Source organism: Polistes canadensis, unplaced genomic scaffold (genome assembly GCF_001313835.1).
Source record: "Polistes canadensis isolate GaletaPanama2010 unplaced genomic scaffold, ASM131383v1 scaffold_222, whole genome shotgun sequence".
NCBI lineage: Eukaryota > Metazoa > Arthropoda > Insecta > Hymenoptera > Vespidae > Polistes > Polistes canadensis.
The window spans coordinates 192,496-217,301 of NW_014569769.1; the positions used below are offsets into that span (position 1 = coordinate 192,496).

At 26.2% G+C, this 24,806-nt stretch overlaps 7 protein-coding genes across 12 annotated transcripts; 4 read left to right on the top strand and 3 right to left on the bottom strand.

The window, feature by feature from the left end:
• The first annotated feature begins 2,481 nt into the window (after positions 1–2,481).
• Positions 2,482–3,484, top strand: LOC106790202 (U3 small nucleolar ribonucleoprotein protein IMP3). 2 transcript variants are annotated; one of them, XM_014754948.1, is made up of 5 exons: positions 2,482–2,715; positions 2,831–2,923; positions 3,014–3,145; positions 3,243–3,315; positions 3,394–3,484. In XM_014754948.1, the coding sequence occupies exons 1-5, from the start codon at positions 2,579–2,581 to the stop codon at positions 3,415–3,417; spliced, it is 459 nt and encodes a 152-aa protein (XP_014610434.1). In that variant the 5' UTR covers positions 2,482–2,578; the 3' UTR covers positions 3,418–3,484. The 2 variants fall into 2 exon arrangements, with proteins under 2 accessions (XP_014610434.1, XP_014610433.1); XM_014754947.1 differs by having other exon boundaries at positions 2,483–2,715; positions 2,831–3,145; positions 3,394–3,480.
• Positions 3,485–5,628: 2,144 nt separating this feature from the next.
• On the bottom strand, positions 5,629–12,250 carry LOC106790198 (phosphoglucomutase). 3 transcript variants are annotated; one of them, XM_014754939.1, is made up of 8 exons: positions 12,171–12,250; positions 10,287–10,522; positions 9,593–10,031; positions 9,312–9,517; positions 9,022–9,223; positions 8,749–8,941; positions 8,478–8,661; positions 5,629–8,399 (listed from the first exon to the last, which is right to left on the bottom strand). In XM_014754939.1, the coding sequence occupies exons 1-8, from the start codon at positions 12,196–12,198 to the stop codon at positions 8,175–8,177; spliced, it is 1,713 nt and encodes a 570-aa protein (XP_014610425.1). In that variant the 5' UTR covers positions 12,199–12,250; the 3' UTR covers positions 5,629–8,174. The 3 variants fall into 3 exon arrangements, with proteins under 3 accessions (XP_014610425.1, XP_014610427.1, XP_014610428.1); XM_014754941.1 differs by having other exon boundaries at positions 10,287–10,547; XM_014754942.1 differs by lacking the exon at positions 12,171–12,250 and having other exon boundaries at positions 10,287–10,754.
• Positions 11,464–17,595, top strand: LOC106790197 (sodium-coupled neutral amino acid transporter 9-like). 2 transcript variants are annotated; one of them, XM_014754937.1, is made up of 11 exons: positions 11,464–11,796; positions 12,120–12,274; positions 12,361–12,520; positions 12,609–12,760; positions 15,469–15,626; positions 15,698–15,862; positions 15,944–16,003; positions 16,339–16,521; positions 16,618–16,820; positions 16,898–17,002; positions 17,088–17,595. In XM_014754937.1, exons 2-11 carry the CDS (start codon positions 12,129–12,131, stop codon positions 17,493–17,495), a joined length of 1,740 nt encoding a protein of 579 aa, XP_014610423.1. In that variant the 5' UTR covers positions 11,464–11,796; positions 12,120–12,128; the 3' UTR covers positions 17,496–17,595. The 2 variants fall into 2 exon arrangements, with proteins under 2 accessions (XP_014610423.1, XP_014610424.1); XM_014754938.1 differs by having other exon boundaries at positions 11,464–12,031; positions 17,088–17,495.
• A 20-nt stretch (positions 17,596–17,615) lies between these two features.
• On the bottom strand, positions 17,616–18,821 carry LOC106790201 (protein FAM173B). 2 transcript variants are annotated; one of them, XM_014754945.1, is made up of 5 exons: positions 18,562–18,821; positions 18,307–18,479; positions 18,039–18,227; positions 17,797–17,965; positions 17,616–17,703 (listed from the first exon to the last, which is right to left on the bottom strand). In XM_014754945.1, exons 1-4 carry the CDS (start codon positions 18,641–18,643, stop codon positions 17,822–17,824), a joined length of 588 nt encoding a protein of 195 aa, XP_014610431.1. In that variant the 5' UTR covers positions 18,644–18,821; the 3' UTR covers positions 17,616–17,703; positions 17,797–17,821. The 2 variants fall into 2 exon arrangements, with proteins under 2 accessions (XP_014610431.1, XP_014610432.1); XM_014754946.1 differs by lacking the exon at positions 17,616–17,703 and having other exon boundaries at positions 17,794–17,965.
• A 250-nt stretch (positions 18,822–19,071) lies between these two features.
• LOC106790204 (probable splicing factor 3B subunit 5) lies at positions 19,072–20,095 on the top strand. The gene is made up of 3 exons (XM_014754949.1): positions 19,072–19,405; positions 19,589–19,838; positions 19,967–20,095. The coding sequence occupies exon 1, from the start codon at positions 19,146–19,148 to the stop codon at positions 19,401–19,403; it is 258 nt and encodes an 85-aa protein (XP_014610435.1). The 5' UTR covers positions 19,072–19,145; the 3' UTR covers positions 19,404–19,405; positions 19,589–19,838; positions 19,967–20,095.
• LOC106790199 (cytoplasmic tRNA 2-thiolation protein 1) lies at positions 19,589–21,420 on the top strand. Its single transcript, XM_014754943.1, has 6 exons — positions 19,589–19,838; positions 19,967–20,198; positions 20,280–20,398; positions 20,473–20,661; positions 20,784–20,988; positions 21,095–21,420. The coding sequence occupies exons 1-6, from the start codon at positions 19,791–19,793 to the stop codon at positions 21,334–21,336; spliced, it is 1,035 nt and encodes a 344-aa protein (XP_014610429.1). The 5' UTR covers positions 19,589–19,790; the 3' UTR covers positions 21,337–21,420.
• A 75-nt stretch (positions 21,421–21,495) lies between these two features.
• Positions 21,496–23,101, bottom strand: LOC106790200 (EF-hand calcium-binding domain-containing protein 1-like). Its single transcript, XM_014754944.1, has 4 exons — positions 22,768–23,101; positions 22,445–22,562; positions 21,943–22,196; positions 21,496–21,733 (listed from the first exon to the last, which is right to left on the bottom strand). The coding sequence occupies exons 1-4, from the start codon at positions 23,037–23,039 to the stop codon at positions 21,511–21,513; spliced, it is 867 nt and encodes a 288-aa protein (XP_014610430.1). The 5' UTR covers positions 23,040–23,101; the 3' UTR covers positions 21,496–21,510.
• Between the last annotated feature and the right edge of the window lie 1,705 nt (positions 23,102–24,806).

Here is a 24,806-nt window from a genome sequence, read left to right on the forward strand (position 1 = left end):
TTTTTTTTAATAATTACTTATTCACTTATCGATATAATAATTGTAAAGCAGTGTAATCAAATTGATTATTTCATGTGAAATTATATATTATCAAAAAGAAATGTAAAATGTTTGTTTTCTCGCTTTTCTTATTTAAATACAATTTGCTTTTATAAATAATTACGAGTGCAATTAAAGTACATAAGTCGCTTAAAACTATAACTATGTGATGAGTTAGTAATGATTAAAGAAAAAAAAAAAGAAAAGCATTTTTGTTTTGATAAAATGAATTATTTTTTTATTTAATAAAATGAATGTGATTATTATATGCTTTACGGTAATACAATAAGTATTATGTACTTTATTATCAATCAAATTTATTTACATGCTTCTTTCCATCTAAGCTATGTAAATAATAGTAAATCGATTGATCCTAAATTGATCCTAAAAATTAAACATGTTTATATATAGTATGTTGAATGTTACGATGATCTAAGGATACATAATTATAATGTTAGATTATAAGCTATTCATTAAATATTTAATACCATTTCAAATGTCATTACATCTTCCAAGATCAATTTTTTCATTGTTATTCAAAAAATTCTATTACATATTTGTTGCGCCTCTATTGCTCTATTATAAATTTAATAATCATTTTGTCCCACCTCCCCCGCGGACAAATACATTTTATTGTCTAAAAGCAAATAGAAAAGAATTATTACTGTATACTGAAATTCCTTAAAATATTGTAAATTAATCAAAAATTATCCTGACTCGAATAAGTTACATTTTAATGTTTATTGCACAATTTTATAAATATCCACAAGAAATTTCTTCCTCTTATCTATCATACGTATATTATTGGGAATATATTGCAATGATAAGAGTAAGAAGAAAGTAATATATATAAATCTTCTCTGTAATAGTAATCCCTAAAGACAAATAATTACAATTGTATCTTTTCCCAATTTGTTTTTTCTGTTTTTTTACTATTATTATTTTCCCTTTAATAGCTCTAATATATACAATTAAAATTTGTAATTGGTTATGATTAAATTTGATTTATTACAACTTAAAAAAAAGAAAAAAAGGTGCTAATTAAAAGAAAAATTGATTGTAACAGTCATCAAACAAGGCTATATAATAATTATAGTCGATAAAATTTAATATGAAATTATTATTGTTAAAATATTGATTTATCTATTCATACTATTTATAAAACGAAATCTTCTAAAAGTTGTACTGATCTATTAAGAAAAAAATTAGCTTATTTTTTACTTGTGATATGAATTGTACTCTCTATATACTTTACATAGTATATTATACACAGACAATTATGTTATGAACAAATTATTATAATATGTAAGGTCTCATATATTATACGATAGTATATACATATATATAGATATATATATATATAGGTTTTTATTTTTTAATTCCATATCGATATCAACATGTTCTTCCCTGCAAATACGAATGGGCTTCCAATGAGAAGATCATTGTATAACTAAAAAATATTTTGTTCATGCCTACAAAACTTAAATAAGGATAATGTTTTTATTAACTACGTCCTATAAGATTACTTTAACTATCGCTTAAGTATATATTTACTAGTGCTTTTTTGATTTACAAGTACCAAAGTTTGCTGCAATTGGAATATTTAATAAAACATATTTAATATTATTTATATTAATCCATAATAATTTATATTAATAATTAATGAGTTATATTAAGTCTCAACTGCGTTAAGATGTAAGTTATATGATTGAAATTTTTATTTCTATATATATACCGCGGTAATATGAATGAAAATTAATATTATATCATCAATAAACCCTCCATTTACATAATATTAACATACATGAAATTAATTAATTCTACATTATGTATTTGATTACCCTTATACATTTGCACGCAATGACAAACAATATATTTTTATATAAGCAGTGCCTAATATGCGTTCAATTTTATAGTTAAAATAATTTTATAAAAAAAATATAGATTGGTTCATATTCTTATATTTTTTTTCTTTAATATGTAGGAATATATAATAATATGTTAAATAATAATGTATATTACAAACATTATAACCTAACAATATAAGAATTATAAAATTATTGGTTATTATTCTTAACCTATAAATAAAGATCTAAAAAGAAGATATTTTTTAGAAATTTCAAACATTACGTTATTAATAAAATTAAAACTATTTATAATTAAAATACATTTAATGAGACATTACTTCTATTTGCTTATGTGCTTTTTCCCTAACAGCCGCTGATGTCTTCACCATATATACAACAGAAATAATCTGAAGAAAACGAGATGCACTATGACTTTCCTTGCTAACATTGCACTTTGCACTTTATTATAATTCCCGTACTAAACATTTTCTTTTATGCAACTTGTGCATTAAAGATTGACGTCTTTTGTTTCGTGCCTACCTAAGATTAAAGTCTCTAGGACGTACTGTTACTAGTCGAATTAATTTTTTATAATTTGGTAATCCTAGCTACACACGTGTTTCTAACCTCATTGATTGAGAAAAGTTTTGTGTATAAATATTCACGTTTTTATTAAGTTATTATAAACAAACATGGTGCGAAAATTAAAATATCACGAGAAAAAATTATTAAAGAAAGTTGATTTTATTTCCTGGGAAGCGGATAACAATTTACATGAAGTCGAAATCTTAAGACGTTTTAGAATTCAGAAAAGGAGTGATTATACAAAGTATACAAATTTTTTTTTGTTTTGTATTCTATATAATATTTAATAAAATTTAATGTGTAAAATGTGTGTGTGTATTTAATATATGATTTTTAACTTGAATATGTTCATTTTATAGATACAATAAATTGTCTCGTCAAATTCGAGAATTAGGAGAGAAAATTAAAGAGCTTGATGCTGATAATCCATTTCGCATAGAACAAAGTGCAATGTTATTGGAGAAATTATACATAATGGGTTTAATATCTCATAAATCTGACTTATCCCTTACGCAAAAAGTACATGCAAGTTCATTTTGTAGAAGACGATTGCCAGTTATCATGGTTCGTAATAAAATGAGTGAAAATATAAAATTGGCAACCCAGTTTATCGAACAAGGGCATGTTAGAGTGGGAACAGAATTAATAAAAGATCCAGCATTTTTAGTAACAAGGTAATAAACGCAGTAAACACATTAATTTAAGATATTAATATTATACAAATTAGAAGATCATTAATAAAAAAAAAAACTCACTGCGTTATTATTTTAGAAATCTTGAAGATTTTGTAACATGGGTCAATACATCTGCCATTAAAAAGCATATTATGGAATACCATGATGCTGTAAGTATTTCATTAAGCATTAATACATATTTTTGACTTATATAACATTGTTAATAAATTTTATATTATTTGTTACAGAGAGATGACTACGATATGATGTAATGAATAAGCACATAAAATAAAATTGTTTTTATATTTTCAAATAAATAAGTTATTGTTTCTATTCCAATGAAATCGTTTCTATATATATACACCCTTCAATAATAATATAATTACATCTTTTTTTGCAAATTATTTTTAGTACGATATGGATTGTAAGTATACATATCTCGACTATTTGTTTTCATTTCTGTAGGATTATTTATTACAACAGGATTGCTGCTCTCAGAAAATAAAAGCGGACTAGTACTTTTATCTACTTTTTGATTTATATTTAAATTAGTATCTTTATTTGTTTTTGTATTTTCTATGTCTGGATTTAGAACTTTTGTTCCTGACATAGAATTGCAGAGTTCTTGAAGATAGGAGCTAAATTAATTAATTATATAATTTACATTAAAAAAGAAAGGATAAATATGTAATGTGTAAAGGACTATATCTCACCTAAGCATCAATAAATTTTGAGCTACATTTAATACTTTTTTACGTCGATTTAATATAGTATTTTTTAACGTGTTAAGTTGCACGATATAATTAGGTTCTTTGGTAAAATCAGTTTCACATTTTCTACTTGAAGAGTCAAAGCGCTTTGATAATTCAAGAAAATTCATTTGAACGCAATTGCTTTGCATCTTTGATTTGTACAAACTTTTAAAATCAGTATATTTATTTTGTTCCTTTTGACAATATTTTTCATTATCATATTTTGTAGTTTTACATTGTTTAGAGTTCATAAAACAAATTTGGTTAAAAGTAAAATCATCATGTTTATTATTTGGAGTTTGTAATTTCTGTCTTTTCCAAGTATTCATCGGTAATTGTTCAATACCTTTTAATATTTTATCTTCTATAATTTTAGGTTTAGAATTATTCAAACGTTCTTTATAATTATCAAAACTATATATTTTTGGTAATTTTTTTATTGGACTTTTTTTATCTAATAATGTATGTCCTTCTTGTGATGTAATATTATTTTTCTTATTGGTATGTAATATTGGTAAAGGTGACTTATTCTTATAAGAAAAATATTGTGGATTCTTCAATTTATCATTATTTTTATTAATTATTTCTTCGTTCAAATTTGTCTTATATTCGTCTAATAATGAATTACGATCTTTGGATTTATCGCTTAATGATTCGCATTCGTTTATTGAAGACGCGCTACCAACACTGTATATAGATTTTAAAACAAGTTTACAATCAGAGCAAAAGTTGTTTGACATTTCTAAATTATTACTTTCCATTGTACAGACAAAATTATGCGTTTTCAAATTGTACATACAACTGTATTTATTAAATATTTAAGTTTGAATATAAATGTGGGGGAGGGAACAACACTATTTCCATCTAGTGTTAAATAAGAATAATTAAAAAAGAATATTTTGGATGCAAATGCACAATATCAATCAATTTATAATTTACACATTGTATCATTTTATAATTATATTAGAAGTATAAAATAAATTGAAATTGAAATTATCATTTATATTAAATGAAGTTGAATATTTATTGAAAATTATTAATGTTTTTTCCCAATTTCTGCTACAATGTACAAATTATAAAACATATATGATTAGATTAATTTCATTACAAATGATATTCGCATGTTTATGTGATTGTATAGAAAATATAGTAATTAGTCGACACTAAAGTTCTTTCATAATTATCATCATCGATGCTCATTGTTCTAAATAAAATATACCCAATCAAATATATACCGTTGTACAAAATAAAATATTGTAATATTTTACACAAGTAGAATAGATATTCGTTATAATTAAAAGTATTATCTTTGACACAATCATTCCTTTCAATATATTTCATTGTAGGGATTTGTTAATATCAAATAACAATCTGACAATATTTTAAGTTTTAAATAAAAAGTCTACATATATTCTTTTTGTTTTTGCATACTCTGTGCACACATATGCAACGTAGATATTTATCAAAATGAATATTAATTATTTGGCCATATTGTTGAAACTAAGATTGCGTGCTTAATGCATAGCCACTGGCTTATTTCCTTACAATGATAATTAGTATTTATTATGATACAAATGTTATATGTTAACATTTCTTTTTACAGTAAAATCGGCAGTCATTGCTGGTCTCTATGACACTGCTACCGCACTGCAGATCATTGCTATGTCATAGAGAGTATTTTTAAATTTTCTTTTTCCATTCTTTTTTTTTTTCTTCCATCTTTTTATTATTTTTTTTTTTTTCTTTATGAACCATCCAAAATTCTTGAAAACACTCTATGACAATGGCAATAAGCTGAATGGGAGTTTGTGTCAGCTCAGGTCCCCAAGTATCCCCCCCTTCTTCTTCTTCTTCTTCTTCTTCTACTATTTACAAAATTCGCTCTCCACAATCTCTTCAAACACCGGCAATTGCATCTTGCACAAAATGTGTAGTTAATTTCATGATTAAGTTTCTTTTATTATTTTTAATATATCTTCTGAATTATATATTGCTGCATATCTTTTCATTTTAATAATGGTGTCGATCACGAAGAAAAAATAAACATATGAAAATGACATGTTCTTCGTTTCATCGATTTGTTTTTTTGAAAGCTAAAATTGTTCTCTTACTTGAATGCTTCTTTGTAAATTGTTCTGATAGCATTTAATATTATTAGTAGAAAAAAAAAATTAAACAAATAAAAATAAAAGATAATATATTATTATTATTATTGTTATTATAAAAATATATATATATATATATATATGAATGTTATTATTATTGTTATATACCAATGTTTTGACATACTTCTTTATAATTGCTACAAAAAATGTACACTACTATCTACCATTCCATTGATTAATTGTGTCATTTATACACACACCTTTTTTATGGTGAGTAGATTTTGTTACATATACATATACATATACATATATATTGTAACGGTTAATCAAATTTTTCTCTTTTTATATATATTTTTCTACATATTTTACCCTATCAATTAACTTCAGTGAGATACCGAGCAGATTTATTAGTTATATATAAATATGAAAAAGTATAATAATAAAATTAGAAAAACAGAAATGAATTGTTCCATTTTGCTATAGTACGTACTTATCATTAGTATGGACATATGTATACAAATTTGTCTAAGAATGGACAATTATTTTTATGCGGTAATTATGATTTTTTCTTTTCATCAATAATTTTTGATAGATTTAAATATTATTTAAATCTTAACAAAACATATATAATATGCTAAATGCTAAGTATCTCGATGATTAGGAATCGTATCTACATTAAGATATATATTTCTTCAAGCTTTGTGATATATATTGACCGTAGAAATAAAACATTTCCTGTCATTATTTTCACAATGCTTGAAAAACCGTCCAAGCAATTTATATACTCATGCTTCTTTCTATGTTTCATTTACTTTATCAAGATCAATATCAAGACATTAATATAGCTTCAATAAAATACAAATTCTGATATAATATTTTATTATTATGATGTCGAACATTTTTTTCTTTCTTTTTTTTCGCTTTTTTTCTTTTTTTTTTTCTTTTTTAATGATCACATAAAAAAAGCATGATTAATAGAACATATAATTTTTGTATTCATAAATAATTGTTACTAATATATATAAAGAATATCTAATATAATATACAGCAATAAAATAAACAAAATACGTTATTATATGTTATATAGTTTTGATAGTTCATATTAGTTCAAATGATTTAATAAACTGACAAGTAACACGGTTTTAACTTTAATATTTTTCTGATAAAATAAAATAATAGCGCATCGATTGTAGTTTTTATAATTAATTATCATATACTATTATAAAATATGAATTAATTATTAGAACAAAGTATATATTTTACTATTTGTTCCATCGAATATTTTTACATATATTTTAAACTTCTATAAATAATTCTTTTTCTAATAACTGCGTGTTCATTTATTCGCAGTAAATATTTATTCTTAAATAGACTTTAATTTTCTTTGTAAGAAGGTATGGTATAATTAGAACTTAATAGCCGTGTCAGATGCCATTTGAACTATTTTCTAATCATATATAACTATTAGTGATCACTACAAACATAAGCTCGTTACCAAAAAATTTACATTAAATTATTTTAGTACAACGGTTATTTAATTTGATAAAATTAATTGAGATTTTTATAAAAAATTAAAGTAAATGTATAACTTGCATTAAAATGTGAATTTTAGTGCCGACTTTTTCTATATTAATGTAAAACTTATTTCTTGTTTTATAAAATGAACATTTTAAAAATACATATACTAATATAATAAAAGTTAAATGAAAGAATAGCATAATTTGTTTGCAGTGGTACAATTTTATGAGATTAAGATTATTTTTATATCGAAGCAAAACATTTATATTGTCTTTTTTCCATTATATATTTTATTGTTTTGCATAAGAAATTGTTCGATTCAAAACATGTGCATCTAAATTACTCATTAAGTTTCAATTTTAATGATACATTAACGTAATGATTATGACACTATATGAATAGTGTGCTATTTTATAACAAGACATTAATATATTGCTTTCATATTAATGTAAGTAAAAATCTGTATAAAAATGGAAAGATTACTAAATAATGGACAATGAAATTTTCCAATGTTAATCTGTCCTAATTATAATAATAGAATGGCACAATGTTTCTTTTTTATTTATTCACAAACAGTTTTACTTTTGTATTATGAAATAATGAGTAAAACTGTAACCGTAAGAAATATTTGTGAGAACAATATATATTACCTCTTTATGTAATGACAGTTGGTGCATCGCGTCCTGTATGCTGAGATAATTTACTTAAATCTAATGCAATGTTGACTAATGGTTTTAAAATTAGTTGAGCATCTTTTTCGTAAACAGATTGATCATTTTCATAGCTATCAATATATAAACGAATCGTTGCTCCTGAACTTCCAGTTCCGGATAAACGATATATTATACGAGAACCATCTTCAAATAATATCCGTAAGCCCTAATTTATAAAATAATATAATTAAATAATAATATAATTAAAATAAATTTATAAAACTTAGAAAAATTGAAATCTCACTTGTTTATTGGCTTGACTCCCATCAACGGGATCAGTGTACGAGTAATTGTCTGCAAGTTTAACAGTATAAGTTTTATTTTCTGAAGATAAGGTTTTACCAACAAATCCTGCTGTTTGAATTACTGTTTCAACCTCCTGCATCACTTTATTTGCACTTTCTACTTCGCAATTCTCGTAATCATATCTGAAAACATGTGTAGTATTACATAACGATAATATAAATTATTCTCGAATTATTATCTAACGTAACAGCATAATTTATAATTTATACCTCGTAAAGAAATTCCGTCCATAAACTTTCCAATGATCTAATAATACGTCTTGAACAGATTTTCCAAGTTTAGCGATAACATTGAGCCATGCGAGACAAGCCCATATGCCATCTTTTTCACGTATATGATCAGAACCTGTACCAAAGCTTTCTTCTCCGCAAAGTGATAGACGACCAGCATCCATCAAATTTCCTAATAATTTAATTTAATTCATTATTTTATAACACGATAGATGAAATACAATAAAAGACTATATTAATTATAATATTTACCAAAATACTTCCAACCAGTAGGTACTTCAAAACATGTAATTCCACCTTTAAGAGCTACTCTATCTACAGCTGCACCTGTCGGCATAGATCTTGCATATCCTTTAACACCAGTCTTTTGAAAATAAGGTATTAATGTTAAATTAGCAGCCAATACTGCTAATGAATCAGAAGGTGTTACAAAAAAAGCATTTTTTCCTAGTATCTGCAATAATGTTAAAGTAGAAATTTCAATAAAACCAATTAATTTATACTATTTTATATATGATTTATTCAGATTCAAATACTATTACCATATTTCTATCTCCATCTCCATCGAAAGCAGCTCCAAAATCATTATTAGGATTATTTTTCATGGCGTTTACCAAATCTATGGCGTAAGTTAAATTTGGATCAGGATGAAGTCCTCCAAAATCTTCTAACGGAGTTATATTAACGAGACTTGAATTATCAACACCTAATTCATCACTAAATATACGTTTTATATAAGGTCCCGTAACTAAAACATAATTTTAATTATTTTATCGATGAATATAAATGGTTATTTAAAAGTTATATAAAATCTTTACAATACCTCCATTCATTCCATTAATAAGAACCTTGAAAGCTGGTCTTTGTTCACTTCCTTGCAATAAACTTTTAATACTAGTAAAATCAAAAATTTCTTTCATAAGTTCTAAATAATCATTTACGGAATCAATTATGTCAACATCAAATGGTTTCCCATCGACTTGAATAGAAACGTTTTGAATTTTATCAATATCTATGTTTATCTCTGGTATTATTTTATAACTTTTTAGCGTTTTAGTAATTTCATAAATTTTATTAGTAACTCCATCCGGAGCAGGTCCTCCATTTTCACAGTTAAATTTGATTCCAAAATCAGCATTAGGACCACCAGGATTGTGCGACGCAGTTAATACTATTCCTCCTTGTGTTTTGTATTTACGAATTATAGCGGATACAGCTGGTGTCGAAAGGATTCCATTTTGCCCAACAATCAACCTCCTTACCTAAAATAATAGATGTCATTGTCGCATTACTCTTGTCGTTATTGCCAGCTGGCTTTGCCAAGTGTAACAGAAATAAAAATACATTAGAAGATCATATGTGTCAGTTTAATCATAAATGAAATCAAATTTTGTAACTATAAAAAATAAAGACACACAATAAGACAATTTAAATGTCTTAATTTCTATTAAGTTACGTTACATAAATATAGGTATAATAACGTTAAAAATAACAATAGTTTTATTTGATGAACATACTCCATTGGCAGCAGCAACTCTAATGATCTTTTTAACAGCATCTTTCCCATAATAACGTCCATCACCACCAACAACGAGAGTAGACCCGACACATTGGTTACCCAAAGCATCTAATATAGCTTGGACAAAATTTTCAGTATAATGTTCCTGTTGAAAAACTCGAACAGCCTTTCGAAGTCCAGATGTACCCGGCTTTTGGCCTTCATACACTTTTGTCTCCACCGATGAACTGCTCACTGCGCTTGACATATTTCTTTTTTTCTAATATATTTAAACGTGATTGAAAAGACAACGAGAATGACTAAACAAATTATTATTGTTTGAAAATTATATGAAATAATAGTAAAAGTAATTATGCGATACTATCTGTACATAGAATAAACTTCGCCAACGTCCGGTGGCAGACTAAATTCTATCAACGGGTTTCTAACTTCGCTACCAATGACATTCAAGGGCACGGGTCAACCATCTTAAAAAATCGCGACCCCCCCCCCCACAACCTCACCACATATGCGCGCGCGCTTAGATACAGAACTAAAAACATATCAAGGATTTCTAAACAAGATAAAATATTTATATACTTATGAGATAAACAAAAAACAAACAAAAAAATACATAATTAATTCTTTATTCTTTTTTAACTTCTAATCAAACTAAAAATACTAAATTTTCCTGAAAATTTTGTGCTTTTTCTTAACAAGTTTTACATGCATAATACTTTTTATTTAATATTAATTTTACCAAATAATATACGATTCTCATTCTGATCTCTATTATATTTTTCTATATTGTATAATAATCAGTAAAATAACGTAAATTAAAAAATATTGTTTATGTCAAATTACGCGAAGAATAACTTCAAAAAACTTGTTGGACGATTTAATATCACAATTATCATATAATAATGAAATCAAATTAACGAGAATGAATACGATTAATCGTTATAATTTTTGTTTTTTTTTTCGTTCTATTTAAACAATGATAGATTTCATTACTTTTATTTGATTTTAATTATCGCTTCGATAAATAATTAAAAGTCGAATATTTGACTCCCATGCCTTTACGCGCCATTTTTAAATAGCATAAGTAGAGTACTTGAAAAAATAGATATAACAATGAATAAATCAATGAAAATTATCGGATAGTTAAAAAGATTAATTAAAACTTGTATCATTCAAATCTTACGTAAAACAAATATAATCTTTGTAAACGTTATCACAACACGTTTGAAAATAATTCGTTTTCAATTTCATTCGTATTGATTTATCCCAAACATATTATCGCAATTACGCTTCTAGAAAAGCTCAAGATCATGTTAAAAAAAAATGTCAGACTTATGTGTGCGAAACAGTTTGTGGTAACCATCAGTAGGCAAAATAAGAGCATGAATAAGACCAGGAAGAAAAGAGAAGGGGATTGAGGCAGGAGGGGATAGGGGAGGAAGAGGAGGAGGACATATATGTTGTATCAAGGATTCCTGATATAAGTTCGAGGTTTACAAAACAGATATGTAAGTAGCTATCCCGAATACAGTTTTCCAATAGACTTTGTAGTGAAAACATGTGTTTTAAACATTATAGTGTTGTTAGTGAAGTTTCCTGTACTTCTTTTGTTTTTCATTTTAAAATGTATTGATGTAATTTAAAAAATAATTGTAAAAGATCAGCATTTTTATATATATTTTTATAAAAAAGTAATATCTATGGGATTCTATTTAATTATTATGTGTTGCAGAATTTAAAAAAGTATGTTATACAATAATATATATAAATTTTTATAGACTGCATTTAATTATCATAGGAATAATAACATTTGGTTTATTTTTGTTGTTAGGATTAAATTATGTATATGCCTACTGATCATTGGAAAGGTAGAAATACGCACCATGATAGCGGATCAGAAAGTACACCATTACTTTCTTCAGATTCTCATGGTAGTCATGGATCGGTTATATTTCAAAATTCTGAAACAAGTGATTTAGAATGCAAGTTAGTAGATCATTCAAATATCTAATATATTGTGTGTATATTATATTAGTATGTTGTTTAGTAAAAAGTATCTATACTTTTGAAAGATATGGGACCATAGAAGCTGGTAGCTTAAATTCAACAATTACTGTACTTCCAAGAAGATTACCTCCTCTTTTACAAGATAATACATCTACGCTAACAAATATATGTCAGCCTTTGACTTTTATTGAAGAAAGACATTACGGAGTACACGACTATGATTTGGTGAAATTATCAGAATATTAGGAAATTAATAAATACATGTATGATCGTAACGTTCTTACTTATTATTATTATAACTATGTTATGTTAGACAAGAAATAAGAAGTATGAAGAAAGTAACAAGCAACCATTGACAAAGGAATATATTAAAGAATATTTATCAACTGATTTGACAATAAGACAAGAAGATACAGAGATTTTAAACAAAGATATTAAGCCGAAACAAAGTTCTCTAGTCACAATGTAAGTATTTAATTTAATGTTAAAGTATTCATAGATAAGTGAAAGAGATAGTATTTTTACTTCCATGTAAAAACATATTGTGAGATACATGAGTATCTACGTGTTTCGTAAAGAAAAGAATAAAAATGAAATGATACATTTTAAATAGAATTTGCATCAGAAAATACTTTATATTTCTTTTTTCTTTTTAACATTGATAAGCATATCATGTTGCTTAATAATAACTCCCTATATTTGAAATGAAGAAATAAAATGAGAAAATATAGATTGTGATTGATGATAATTATGGCTTTAAAAATATAAATTAATATTATATAGTATGAAATTATTTTTAAATTCATCATTTGTTTAAAGACTCGCTCTTCGTAGTTCGAAGTTCAAAGAAGTTATCGAATGATGTGCATTTCTTTTTTTTTCTTTTTTTTTTTTTTATTTATTTCGAATAATTGCGAAATTTGAAATAACAATTCGTCACCATCTGCTATTTTGTATATTTTAAATTGAATTTTCCCTCCTTATCATATGACGTAAAGATATGTCGTCAGGGAAATGTACATATGTATATCATGTGTATAAAAAAAAAAGTTAAAAAAAAAAATACTGTATAAATTATCCAGCAAAAACTAGAGATAATCACGCGTGCATTCGATGATTTCATCTAATCATAAGAGGTTATCTCTCATTGTGCGTTAGCCGTATAATTGACAAATAAAATATCGTTTTACCCTAAAAATATTATCTCAATTGGGTCATCGTAAAACGTGTCATTGCTAACTAATCAAATAAATTCTTTATAAATTGTAAGCAATTGTTATCTGTACATTTATATATCTATCTCTTTTTTTAAAGAAAATAATATTGGGAAGAAATGTGTAACGATTAAAAGGTCATAGTTTTTTAAACTAACAGAATACTACTTTTATTATATATATATATATATATATATAATTATCCAACATTGTCTAATTAGAATTTGAACTTACCGTATCATGGTCATTGTCTGAAGGACTTTAAACGAATTACGGTCGTCGACCCCCCTGTGCAGATTATCGTCGTTAACGCGTTTTTTATGATGAATCTTTCATCCACGCCCAACACACATTAACCTGATCGATGAGAAAAATATTCTAATGTACTATAAAAATGACTATGACAACGACAACGCGACAATGACAACGAGAACGACAACGATAATAACGACGACGATTATGAGAACAACGAATTTAATTCGTAATAATTAATTACGAATTTTAATTAAAACGATGCCATTAATACGAGAAGAAAAGTAACGTTATTTCTAACTTGTACTAAACGCTCGCTAAAACTTGAACAATCTTTTTGACAAAGGTGACAATAAAAACGGTTTTCCTATCTTCCCCCGGCTGGTTAAACCAGCAGCCGGTGTCCGACCGGTTTGCATGCAGCAAACGTTCTACTTGTGTTCAACATCGTATCGAAAGGGTTAGTGCTCTGTCTGTGACCGTCTGTTGCCCGGGCGACAGACGAACTTCTCTTCTCCCCTTACCCCTTTCCACCCTTTCACCTAACCTTACCTAACCTCACCTCCCTCTTCCTGTAGACAGGTCAACGCCCGTAGCACCGTCGAATTTTCTCTGCTGGGCATTTCCACTATATGCATTTTTGTATTAGATCTTCTCCAAATGTTCTTTCTTTCTTTTTCTTTTTCCTTTTTTTCTAACTTTACATGCACAATATTTTTTATTTTACGTTATTTTACTGAATAATATATAGATAGTATAGAAACAATTAATAAACTACAAAATCTCATATGTTATTCATTGATATAATATTAAATAAAAAATAATCTACATCTTAAACTTGCTAAAAAAGAAAAAGCAAGAAACTTTCAGCACGATCTAATATTTGGGAGCTCGATTCAACATTTTATATTCGAATCATACTTTTATAATGTTTTCTTTTCTTTCTTTTTTTTTTTTTTTTAATAACGTTAAATAATATTTTTCGAAAAATTCAATAAGATAATCTATTTTAATTGAATAAAATATTTGAATTAATTAAGGAGAGATTATTTTTGAATGTATTTTTAGAATTTTTTTAGAATATCTTAATGTAATCAATCGTATCTTATCGAGGAAGAATTTTCGAAGTATTGATTTATATATTTTTTGTTGTCGCAAGTAGAAAAAGAATGATTCTATTTTATATATTTAAAATTAATCCGATAATAATCATTATTTAAAAAATATTTTCCTTTATAATTAAAACCAATTTTTTAAATACAAATTTAAGATGAATGAGACAATGATATTACGATAATAATAAATTTGATGCTAAACTATAATTTTTCTCTTATTTCCATAATTTATATTTAATATTTGTAAGATTAAGTTAAGTCATAAATAAGTTTCAATTTCAATGAAATCTTATTAATGATTACTAAAAATAAATGTATGTCAGAATATATATAAAATCTACTATAATAAATTTCACTCAGGAAAGTCTTATTTATAACTTAACTCAATAATTATCAGACATCTCTGTTTGACTTTAATTAGCGATATATTAAAATTAATATCTCACCAATATAGAGAGAATACACTTTTGTGTTTCTCCAGAATATCCTTGTTTATTAAAGTTCAATCCAAAGTCCAAGGATGCAAAAAAGAACTTCAAGTCTTTAGTATTATAATCTTGTATAATAATCATCTCTTCATATTTATTTTTAGTTTCTCGATATGGAATACAATATTAGGTTCGTCTTTGCTTACTATGCCATGGGGTATTCAAATGGCAGGTTTTTTTCCTGGAATTATCCTTGTATTAGCAATGGGTGGTTTGTGTCTTTATACTGCTCATCGTTTAATAGTTGTACACAAATACCATGGTGAGCCAATAACAAAAGTAAAAACAATATTTTTTATCATGACGATAATCTAATGGTTACATTTTTTTAAGGTTCACAAGAGAAAGTTGAAGTTGTACAATTGAGTAGAATATTTCTCAACAAATGGGTAGAATACATAGCGAGAATCTTTAGTATTTCAGTTTTGTTTGGCGCAACGATAGCTTATTGGATATTAATGTCTAATTTTTTATATAATTCAATTAATTTTTTTTATGGTAAGATTATAAGACATTATAAAGATTTATTTCATTTAGTATCGAAAAGATAATTATAACGAACTCTAACTTACATTTTAGATAATGTCATGGGACTGCCTACATATTCTATAATTGAAAACAACACAAATAGTTTCGAAGGTACATATTTATTTCGAATTAAAATGAAGTTTATTTCTTTTTCAAGATAGTTTTGATAACGTAAAAAGAATCAGAACAAAACATTTCAATGTAATTTTGTATCACATTTAAAAATAATCGTATCTATCTGTATGTCAAATTTATGATTTGTGTTCAGAAAATGTTAACTCCATTACGCTCTGCTTAAACATACGTTTATCTCATTCGTTCATTTAATATTTGCGTTTCTCTTTACATTTTATAATTATTCATATTTATAAGAATTATTAATGTCAATTAATCATAATTTATTATATTTTTGTTTAACAATAAAAAATGATTCATCTTATTTACAGTTTTGTGTACAAGAAAAGAAATGTATAATGGCAGTGATATAATAACGGTTCAAGAACGCACATTTGATGCTTTAGGTCCGTCATGGGATTTACATAAAACAGTACCTGCATTCTTAGCAATAATAATATTTCCATTACTCAACTTCAATAGCACTACATTTTTCACAAAATTCAATTCTCTTGGTAAATCAATAATATTACTTTTTAAATAAATGATATTTTCATTTAAATATAATTTCTAAATAATTCAATTTGTATAAATGTATTTTATTTTTTCAGGGACTGTATCGATAGTATATATAATTATATTTGTTTTAATAAAATCTGCATCATGGGGTTTGCATATGGATAGATCAATGTGGGAAGGTAGCTGGGTATTGAAGCCTACATTTCCAGCATTGTCTGGTATGCTAGCACTATCATTTTTCATTCATAACATTATAATTACTATAATGCAAAGTAATCGTGATCAATCCAAAAATGTAAGTAAATTTTGTTTATAATTCATATTTGCGTATAAATTAAAAAACATTTATCAAATATTTTTTTCAAATAATAGGGAAGAGACTTGACAATAGCATATGGTCTTGTTACAACAACCTACATTATAGTAGGTGTAATATTTTTCGTATGTTTTCCTCTTGCTAAATCGTGCATTCAAGACGTAAGTACATAATTATATTATTAAAAATAATTAAAAATTTTTAATTATCGAATTTACATAGATATATACTTTTTTCTTTTTACAGAACTTATTAAATAATTTTCAAAAATGGGATCCTTTAACAGTAATTGCTCGTATAGTATTATTATTTCAATTATTTACAGTTTATCCATTACTCACATATATGCTAAGAATTCAATTGATTTCATCAATATGTGAGAAATCTACTATTTACACTACTTTGATAACCAATTTTATTTTAGTTTTGATTTCTATATTATTTGCTACATTTTTACCGTATATTGGAACTGTCATAAGATATACAGGTGCTTTAAGCGGTCTAATTTATGTATTTACTTTACCGAGTTTACTTCATTTATCTGTTTTACGAAAGCAAAGAAAATTAACTACAGTTACAACAATCATACATTTAATAATACCAATTATTGGTATATTAAATCTTATAGCTCAATTTTTTATAATCGATCATTGATATTTGATGCAATATTTAGATAAATTAATTTTTAACAATTTATATTTAATTTTGTACGACGAAAATTATTAAATTTTAATAAAAATATTTTAATATCTTATACTTTTATTATTATTATTATTACTATATTTTATTACTGTGATTTAGCAATAATTGGGGATAATTTCTCCAATATACACGTTTATATTTTATTTTGTACTTTTTGTAACTGTAAATATTTAATAAAATAATAATCAATATACGTCCAATAATTAGATAAACAAATATAATTTGTTTAATAATGAAAAGTAAATAGTATTACCTATTTAATCCATAAATTAGCATTTTTATCTTTTCTTATACAACCAAACAGTATCAACACCTTCGCCAATGGTTGCAATTGGATTCATATTGGGAAGAGGAAATCTACATGCTATTATCACAGAATCTTTTTGCAATTCTGTATTAAATTTTTCTTCGATATCTCCCATCTGTAAGAGCGATTTTATTATCGTATATAAATATATGGAAGTAAAAACAATAAAATTAAATGAAAATAAATACCATTTGTTCTACCCCAAATAAAATAACATTATTGTAATTTTGTAAATCACATTTCCACAAATTTTCTCTAAAGAAACAAGTCTGAGATCTTAAACCATTTTTAAAAGCCATTAATCTAGAATACCATACAAGCCATGGATTTAATTCTATGCCATACGATTTGAAACCAGCTTTTGCTGCTGCTAAAACCTATTCGTAAAGCAAAGATTTTCTTCGTTAAAAATTACCCCTTTATTCTTCCATATTTAATTAACATTTTATAACTTACAATGCGTCCATCTCCACTACCAAGATCAATCAACGAACCTGAACGTCCTTTTAAAGCTTGTAAAACGTTTAGTACTTGTTGATTTGTCGCTGGTACATAGGGTAAACAGATCTTACGGAATGCAGGACTTACAAAGGGTATGCATACTACGCTAATAGCTGTTGCTAATCCTCCTAATAACAAATAATTATATAAAAGGCTATTATTAAATTGGAATAAAATACATTCGTGTAAAATGAAATATTAATTGCATACCTGTTATTGCTATAAGACTAATTCCAAGTTTTGTTAATTTTGGCTTATTAATATTATTAGATGTTTCGGTGAAGTACTCCATTTTATGTAATAATAATAATAATAATCATAATAATAACAATTAAAATAAAATAATAATAATTAATTAACAATTACAATATATTCGTTCTATCATCTCATATTAATAAGCCCTATTATTTATTAATTTTAAATAATAGTTTTTGAAGGTTATATTCCTATATCTCAGCATGTTACTCTCATGTGTCCCCGTTTTATATAGTCTGTCTTTTTCTATGTCGTCATAACGCGCATGTGCATTAGTTTCACTAAACTACATTCATATGCTAGAAAATTTTGTTTACTCAATATTGGTACTTTCGTATAAGTAATATTTAGTTTGGTAGGGTTGATAACACTGATGAAAAATAATGCTAGTAAGGTCATCTTTGACTTACATATATATGGAATGTGAACAAATAAATAAAACATTGTAAGAAATAATTTTGAAGTTATTTAAAAAAAGAATATAATTAATAGAATTTTGTTGTATCCTTAAAAAAAAATAGAGAAGTAAAATATAAAGTATGGGTGAACGTTATAATATACATAGCCAGTTAGAACATTTGCAATCTAAATATATTGGAACTGGACACGCAGATACAACTAAATTCGAGTGGCTTGTGAATCAACATCGGGATTCCTGTAGTTCGTATATGGGACATTACGATTTATTAAATTTCTTTGCAATCGCTGAAAACGAAACGAAGGCACGTGTACGATTTAATCTTATGGAGAAAATGCTACAACCTTGTGGTCCTCCTCCAGAAAAGCCAGAAGATTAACCGTAAGAAATCATTATTTCTATATTTGCTAAAATATATTAATAATAGTATAATATAAATACAATTTATCATATTGAAATATTATTTTTTAATATTATTAACAAATTAATTAATTAAGAAGATTCATTTTCCTTATTTTTATGATGATTGATACAATTATTATACCATGTTCTTTTTTGTTTTAGGATTTTGATAATAAGATCATACTTAAGATTTCAATAATACGTTTTTAAGTAATAATACGTACATTACACATTTAACCTTTTTAAATAAATACTATTAATTAAATATATTTAATACGATTATTTACAAAAGCAATTTTTTGTATATAGAAATATTTTACATATCAAGCAATATATAACATTTAAATAACGCAATTTTTTTAAAATGCCTGTAAAATGTACTAGAAATTGTGGCAAGAATGCTATTCTTAAAGTAAGTATATACTCTTTTCATGATATATACGATGTTCTATAATCTGTGATATAAGAGAGCAGAGGTTTATGCGATTCAGTTATGCGATAATAGTTAGTTTCAATTTTAAAATTAAATACTTTTATCAGAGACCTAAGACCGCTGATACATTATGCAAAGAATGTTTTATCTACGCCTTTGAAACTGAAATACATGACACCATTGTAAAAGGAAAATTATTTAAACCTGGACATAAAGTAGCTATAGGAGCATCAGGTGGAAAAGATTCGACAGTATTAGCATACGTGTTGAAAACTTTGAATGAACGCTATAATTATGGACTCAAATTATTTCTCTTATCGATTGATGAAGGAATTACTGGTAAATTGATGAAATGTTGTATATAAAACACAAATATATTTGCTATGATTTAATATATTCATTGATTTAATATATTTATAGGATACCGAGATGATAGTTTGGAAACTGTGGAGAAAAATAAAAATGATTACAATATACCATTAAAAATATTGTCTTACAAAGATATATATGGATGGACAATGGACGATATAGTAAAACAAGTAAGGCAAACATTTATCATTTGTAGTAGTAAATTAAATATTAACATATCTTGTTTGTTTAAAATCAATTACAGATTGGAAGAAAAAATAATTGTACTTTCTGCGGTGTATTTCGTAGACAGGCATTAGATAGAGGAGGAGCTTTATTAGGTGTAGATTGTATTGCAACAGGTCATAATGCGGATGATATAGCTGAGACAGTTTTAATGAATATCTTACGTGGTGACATTGCTAGATTGAAAAGATGTACAGCTATAATAACGGTTAGATAATTTCTAATTTTTATTAACCTAATTAACGTGTAATGTAAGATGATACAAGTTATGCTAAGTTTGGTTCACTTCAACTTACTTAAGTTAACTTAATTTTTTACTTTTTATTATAGTCGGGAGGAGATACTATTTTTAGATGCAAACCATTAAAATATGCTTATGAAAAGGAGATTGTTATGTATGCACATTTTCAAAAATTAGTTTACTTTTCTACCGAATGCATATATGCTCCTAACGCTTATCGAGGACATGCTCGAACGTTTTTAAAAGATTTGGAGAAAGTGAGGCCAACGTCTATCATAGATATCATTCATTCTGGTATGTATCTTTAAAATAGTTATTTCATCATAACTATTCACTTTTTCTTTTTTCTCTTTTTTTCTTTTATATCTATAATTAATAAATCATTAAATACTAATTTTAGGTGAACGTATGCAAGTAAAGAGCAATGTGAAAAATCAAGAGCAAAGAAACTGTAATATTTGTGGATTTGTTTCAAGTCAAGAAATATGTAAGGCATGTATATTATTAGAGGGTTTGAATAGGGGACTTCCTAAATTAGGAATTGGTAAATCTAATAAAGTTAAACATATATTGAATGCAAATATGAGTGAAAATGCTAAAAGTAAAGATGTATCTTCAAACAGGACTGCAATAGATTTTTAATGTAAATTTCTTGCTTCTAGTATAAAGTTTCTCTTATGTTATAAAATGTATATTTTTACTGTTCTTTTTCTATAACACATTTCCTACTATGTTATTCTATATTATTTAATATTACGAATGAAATTCCTACATCTTTGTAATATTTTGAATCTCGATGGAATCAAAATAGCGGTTTTAATGTTGTAACGATTTTATAAACGCTGTACAATTTTCTTCTGTAGGCAAACACTGTCCGAAAGCTTCCAAAAGCAATGGTTCTTTTTTAACAGCCATTTCGTAATCTTCAAATGATATTTTTCCATCGCGATCGACGTCCAGTTTTTTCAATGCTAATTCTGATAAATCTCGTATACCTTCGTCCGGATCTTCTTCTCCTGGTTGCTTTATCAAACAATTTCTTAAAAAAACAGTATCAATTGAGGAAGTCAAATATATTCCTCCTACTATATATGATTTTAATTTAGTAAAAAGAAAAATAGTAATATAATTATAGTTATACAATATATTCCGAGGTTTACCAGCTAAATTGGGGAATGTATTTTATAACTAGAAATAAGAAAAAAAAATTATTTCTAATAGCTCTCGATTACTTTCAAACAAACTTACTTAAATAATTGAAAGATCTCATCTTTCGTAATAAAACCGTCATTGTTTAAATCGTATACACGAAAGCAGAAATCGATTTTATCCTGTAGGTTGCCACGGAGAAAAACATCGAGACCCATGATCCATGATTCTAATCTAATAGCACTTTCACTTTCACGATCCCAACAACAAAATAATCGTTCCACCAACATATCCTCTGTTATTACTTTGAAAGTATTGTGAAGAAGATTGCGAAAGATTGATCTATCGATTCCCTAACACAAGTATAAGTTTCTAATATAAAAAATATCATGTTAGAAAAAGTAATAAATATAATTTTATCAGTTAGCTGTAACGATTGGTCTTCAAATTTACGAATATATTTTAGTTTGAACAAAAGATTGCAATTTACATAGCAAATGGTTACTGCTTTTTCTATATGACGAGTATACTAGTCAATTACAGCTAACTGATTAAAAAATTTCCAAAAATATGAAATAATTTGAAGATTATATTAATTTACTTCGATACTGTGGATTGGTCTTGGTCTTCTGTAAATGCCCATCGATGGACTCACTTGTTGCTGACCAGCTTCTTTCATTAAATTCTTATAAAGTTTACAGAGTTTATCTAATTCTGTTCTGTAACACGAAAAAGAGTTTTTGAAAATCATTAAATACTCAAATTATAATTGAGAATGATCTATGTTTGAAGAATTTGTAGAATAATGTAATATTTTTTATTGCATTATCTTTTATCATATTATTTTGTAAGATATTCATTCTCGATTGTGAATCAATGATAAAAATAGTGATTATTAAAAAAAAAATGATTATTTCATCGAACCTGCTAAATTTAGTCTTTTTCTTTAAAGATTCGATGACTTTGATAATGTAAGCAGAATTTCTTGGATTCCCACTTTCCGGCATTTTTTTCTTACGCGGTCGTCGCAATTCTTGTTTCGTTGTTTTAACCGAGGACGGTCTCTTTTCGTTCACCGAAACCCTCCAAGCACTCGTGAGGAACAAGGAAACGCTTTTCATGAGAGTCGTTGTAACACGCACGTTGCAATCGGCGCCGACGCTGACTTTCGACGTTTGCTGTTCATTTGCCTGCATCCTTGGATTTAATATCTTTTTCTTTTTCCAAACATAAAAATAGTTCAATTTATATATATATATATTTTTTATATATATATATATATATATATAAAAAAAAAGAAAAAAAACATAGTTTATTACATAATATAATGTTCACTCATATTTGCATAATTTTTAATTATTATTATCTATTCATTAATACCTATATGCGTGCGTGCATGTAATGTGTGTTATTTTTAAATATTATTACGTTTATACAATTATTGTTTAATTTTTTTTTTATATAGAATCAAACCTCTGTTGTAGTTACGGAACACCTTGTATATTCTGCGAGAATACCAATATGCACGCAAATAGATAGAAAATATTACACGCTGTAATAATTATTACTTTTAATAATATTTAAGTTTCGCAGCATTTTAATATCTACTTTAGAAAACATAATTATTATTTCTCGGACAATTTATTATGATACATTTAAATAAGGGCTTTTTAAACTATGGGTCGCGACCCCAAACGGGGTCGCGTAGAAAAATTCTGGGGTCGCGAGAGATTTTAATGTCAAATATTTATATATACCATTTTATAACATCACTAGAGTTGGCGGAATACAGTGGACTTGCAGCGTCTAGACACGTGCATTTGTTGAAGGTTTTGAGCTATCTCCACCGACAGCAGTAATATTTGTATGGGGTCGTCAAGAAACTCGCAATCATAAATGGGGTCGTCAAGAAACTCGCAATCATAAATGGGGTCGTCAAGAAACTCGCAATCATAAATGGGGTCGTGAATGACAAAAGTTTAAGAAGCCCTGATTTAAATAATCGAAATCGGTAATTTTCAGAAAACAATATTGACATCCTATATCTCTTTATCTTTCTCCTCTCCAAATCGATTTATCAATAAAACATAATGCAAATAACGTCGATTAAATTGCAAAGATATTCGACTAACAATTAGTTTTTTATATATATATATAATTGCTCGAACGATTAATTGTTTTCTTTTTTCCTTTTTTTTCTTTTTTATACGTCGCGTATCTCTCATCGAAAGTAAAGTTTTTACGAAAGAATTATTAAACTTCGTTTAATAAGAAATATAATAGAAAATAATATTCATATTTATATGAGAGTGCATGTTGGAAACTCATTATTAGAAATAGAGTATCAAAACTTCTATAATGCAATCATGTATACCTTGCACACGCATCGTACAACTTGTATAAAAGTTTAGCGAATTAAGTGGTTGTATCATTGTGGCAATGTATGCATGATTTCTGTCTTCATAATGATATCGTACCAGGTACACAATGTAGCATGTATATGATACATATATATATATATATATATATATATATATATTTAGAGAATATTTATGATTTATTTATGTTCATTTAATTTTGCCTAACAGATTTTGTAATGTTTTACATGGATTATATTTGTGTATTAAATTTGGTAACATTTAATTTAAGCCACCCTATGAATTTAATATATCACGAAAATTTAGCTTATATGATTTATTTTACTTGAAGATAATTAAAATGTAAGATTTAAAACCGGACATGAGTAAATTCGAAGTGTTGAAAATTAGGATTCTCGGTATGCGAAAATCGATAGAATCGAATCGAGATAATCATCGGTATTTCCATTTTAGCGTTCTAATTTAACTTTTCAAACTTTTCACTATTAATGGGTAATAGTTAAATGTGCTATAGAGGTATGTTCTAAAACGTTAATACGTTTTCAAACTTATTTATTCCGTTGTTAAACATGAATCATAAAAAAT

Bases quoted from the DNA above. Each gene is read 5' to 3' on its own strand.
- LOC106790200 (XM_014754944.1), bottom strand. From the start codon at position 23,039: ATGCAGGCAAATGAACAGCAAACGTCGAAAGTCAGCGTCGGCGCCGAT. The intron at 22,197-22,444 runs GTAAATTAATAT...TACTTGTGTTAG, and splicing joins GACCAATCCACAGTATCGAA to GGAATCGATAGATCAATCTT. The intron at 21,734-21,942 runs GTAAGTTTGTTT...TGTTTTTTTAAG, and splicing joins GAGATCTTTCAATTATTTAA to AAATTGTTTGATAAAGCAAC.
- LOC106790198 (XM_014754939.1), bottom strand. From the start codon at position 12,198: ATGGTGTACTTTCTGATCCGCTATCATG. The intron at 10,523-12,170 runs GTGCGTATTTCT...TGTCAAGCGCAG, and splicing joins CTTTCTGATCCGCTATCATG to TGAGCAGTTCATCGGTGGAG. The intron at 8,662-8,748 runs GTATAAATTATA...ACATGTTTTCAG, and splicing joins GGACGGAATTTCTTTACGAG to ATATGATTACGAGAATTGCG.
- LOC106790197 (XM_014754937.1), top strand. From the start codon at position 12,129: ATGTATATGCCTACTGATCATTGGAAAGGTAGAAATACGCACCATGAT. The intron at 15,863-15,943 runs GTAAGATTATAA...CTTACATTTTAG, and splicing joins TTCAATTAATTTTTTTTATG to ATAATGTCATGGGACTGCCT. The intron at 16,522-16,617 runs GTAAATCAATAA...TTATTTTTTCAG, and splicing joins CACAAAATTCAATTCTCTTG to GGACTGTATCGATAGTATAT.
- LOC106790201 (XM_014754945.1), bottom strand. From the start codon at position 18,643: ATGGAGTACTTCACCGAAACATCTAATAATATTAATAAGCCAAAATTA. The intron at 18,228-18,306 runs GTAAGTTATAAA...CTTTACGAATAG, and splicing joins GTAGTGGAGATGGACGCATT to GTTTTAGCAGCAGCAAAAGC. The intron at 17,966-18,038 runs GTATTTATTTTC...TCGCTCTTACAG, and splicing joins TATTTGGGGTAGAACAAATG to ATGGGAGATATCGAAGAAAA.
- LOC106790204 (XM_014754949.1), top strand. From the start codon at position 19,146: ATGGGTGAACGTTATAATATACATAGCCAGTTAGAACATTTGCAATCT.
- LOC106790199 (XM_014754943.1), top strand. From the start codon at position 19,791: ATGCCTGTAAAATGTACTAGAAATTGTGGCAAGAATGCTATTCTTAAA. The intron at 20,199-20,279 runs GTAAATTGATGA...ATATATTTATAG, and splicing joins GATTGATGAAGGAATTACTG to GATACCGAGATGATAGTTTG. The intron at 20,989-21,094 runs GTATGTATCTTT...TACTAATTTTAG, and splicing joins CATAGATATCATTCATTCTG to GTGAACGTATGCAAGTAAAG.
- LOC106790202 (XM_014754947.1), top strand. From the start codon at position 2,579: ATGGTGCGAAAATTAAAATATCACGAGAAAAAATTATTAAAGAAAGTT. The intron at 3,146-3,242 runs GTAATAAACGCA...TTATTATTTTAG, and splicing joins CCAGCATTTTTAGTAACAAG to AAATCTTGAAGATTTTGTAA. The intron at 3,316-3,393 runs GTAAGTATTTCA...TATTTGTTACAG, and splicing joins TTATGGAATACCATGATGCT to AGAGATGACTACGATATGAT.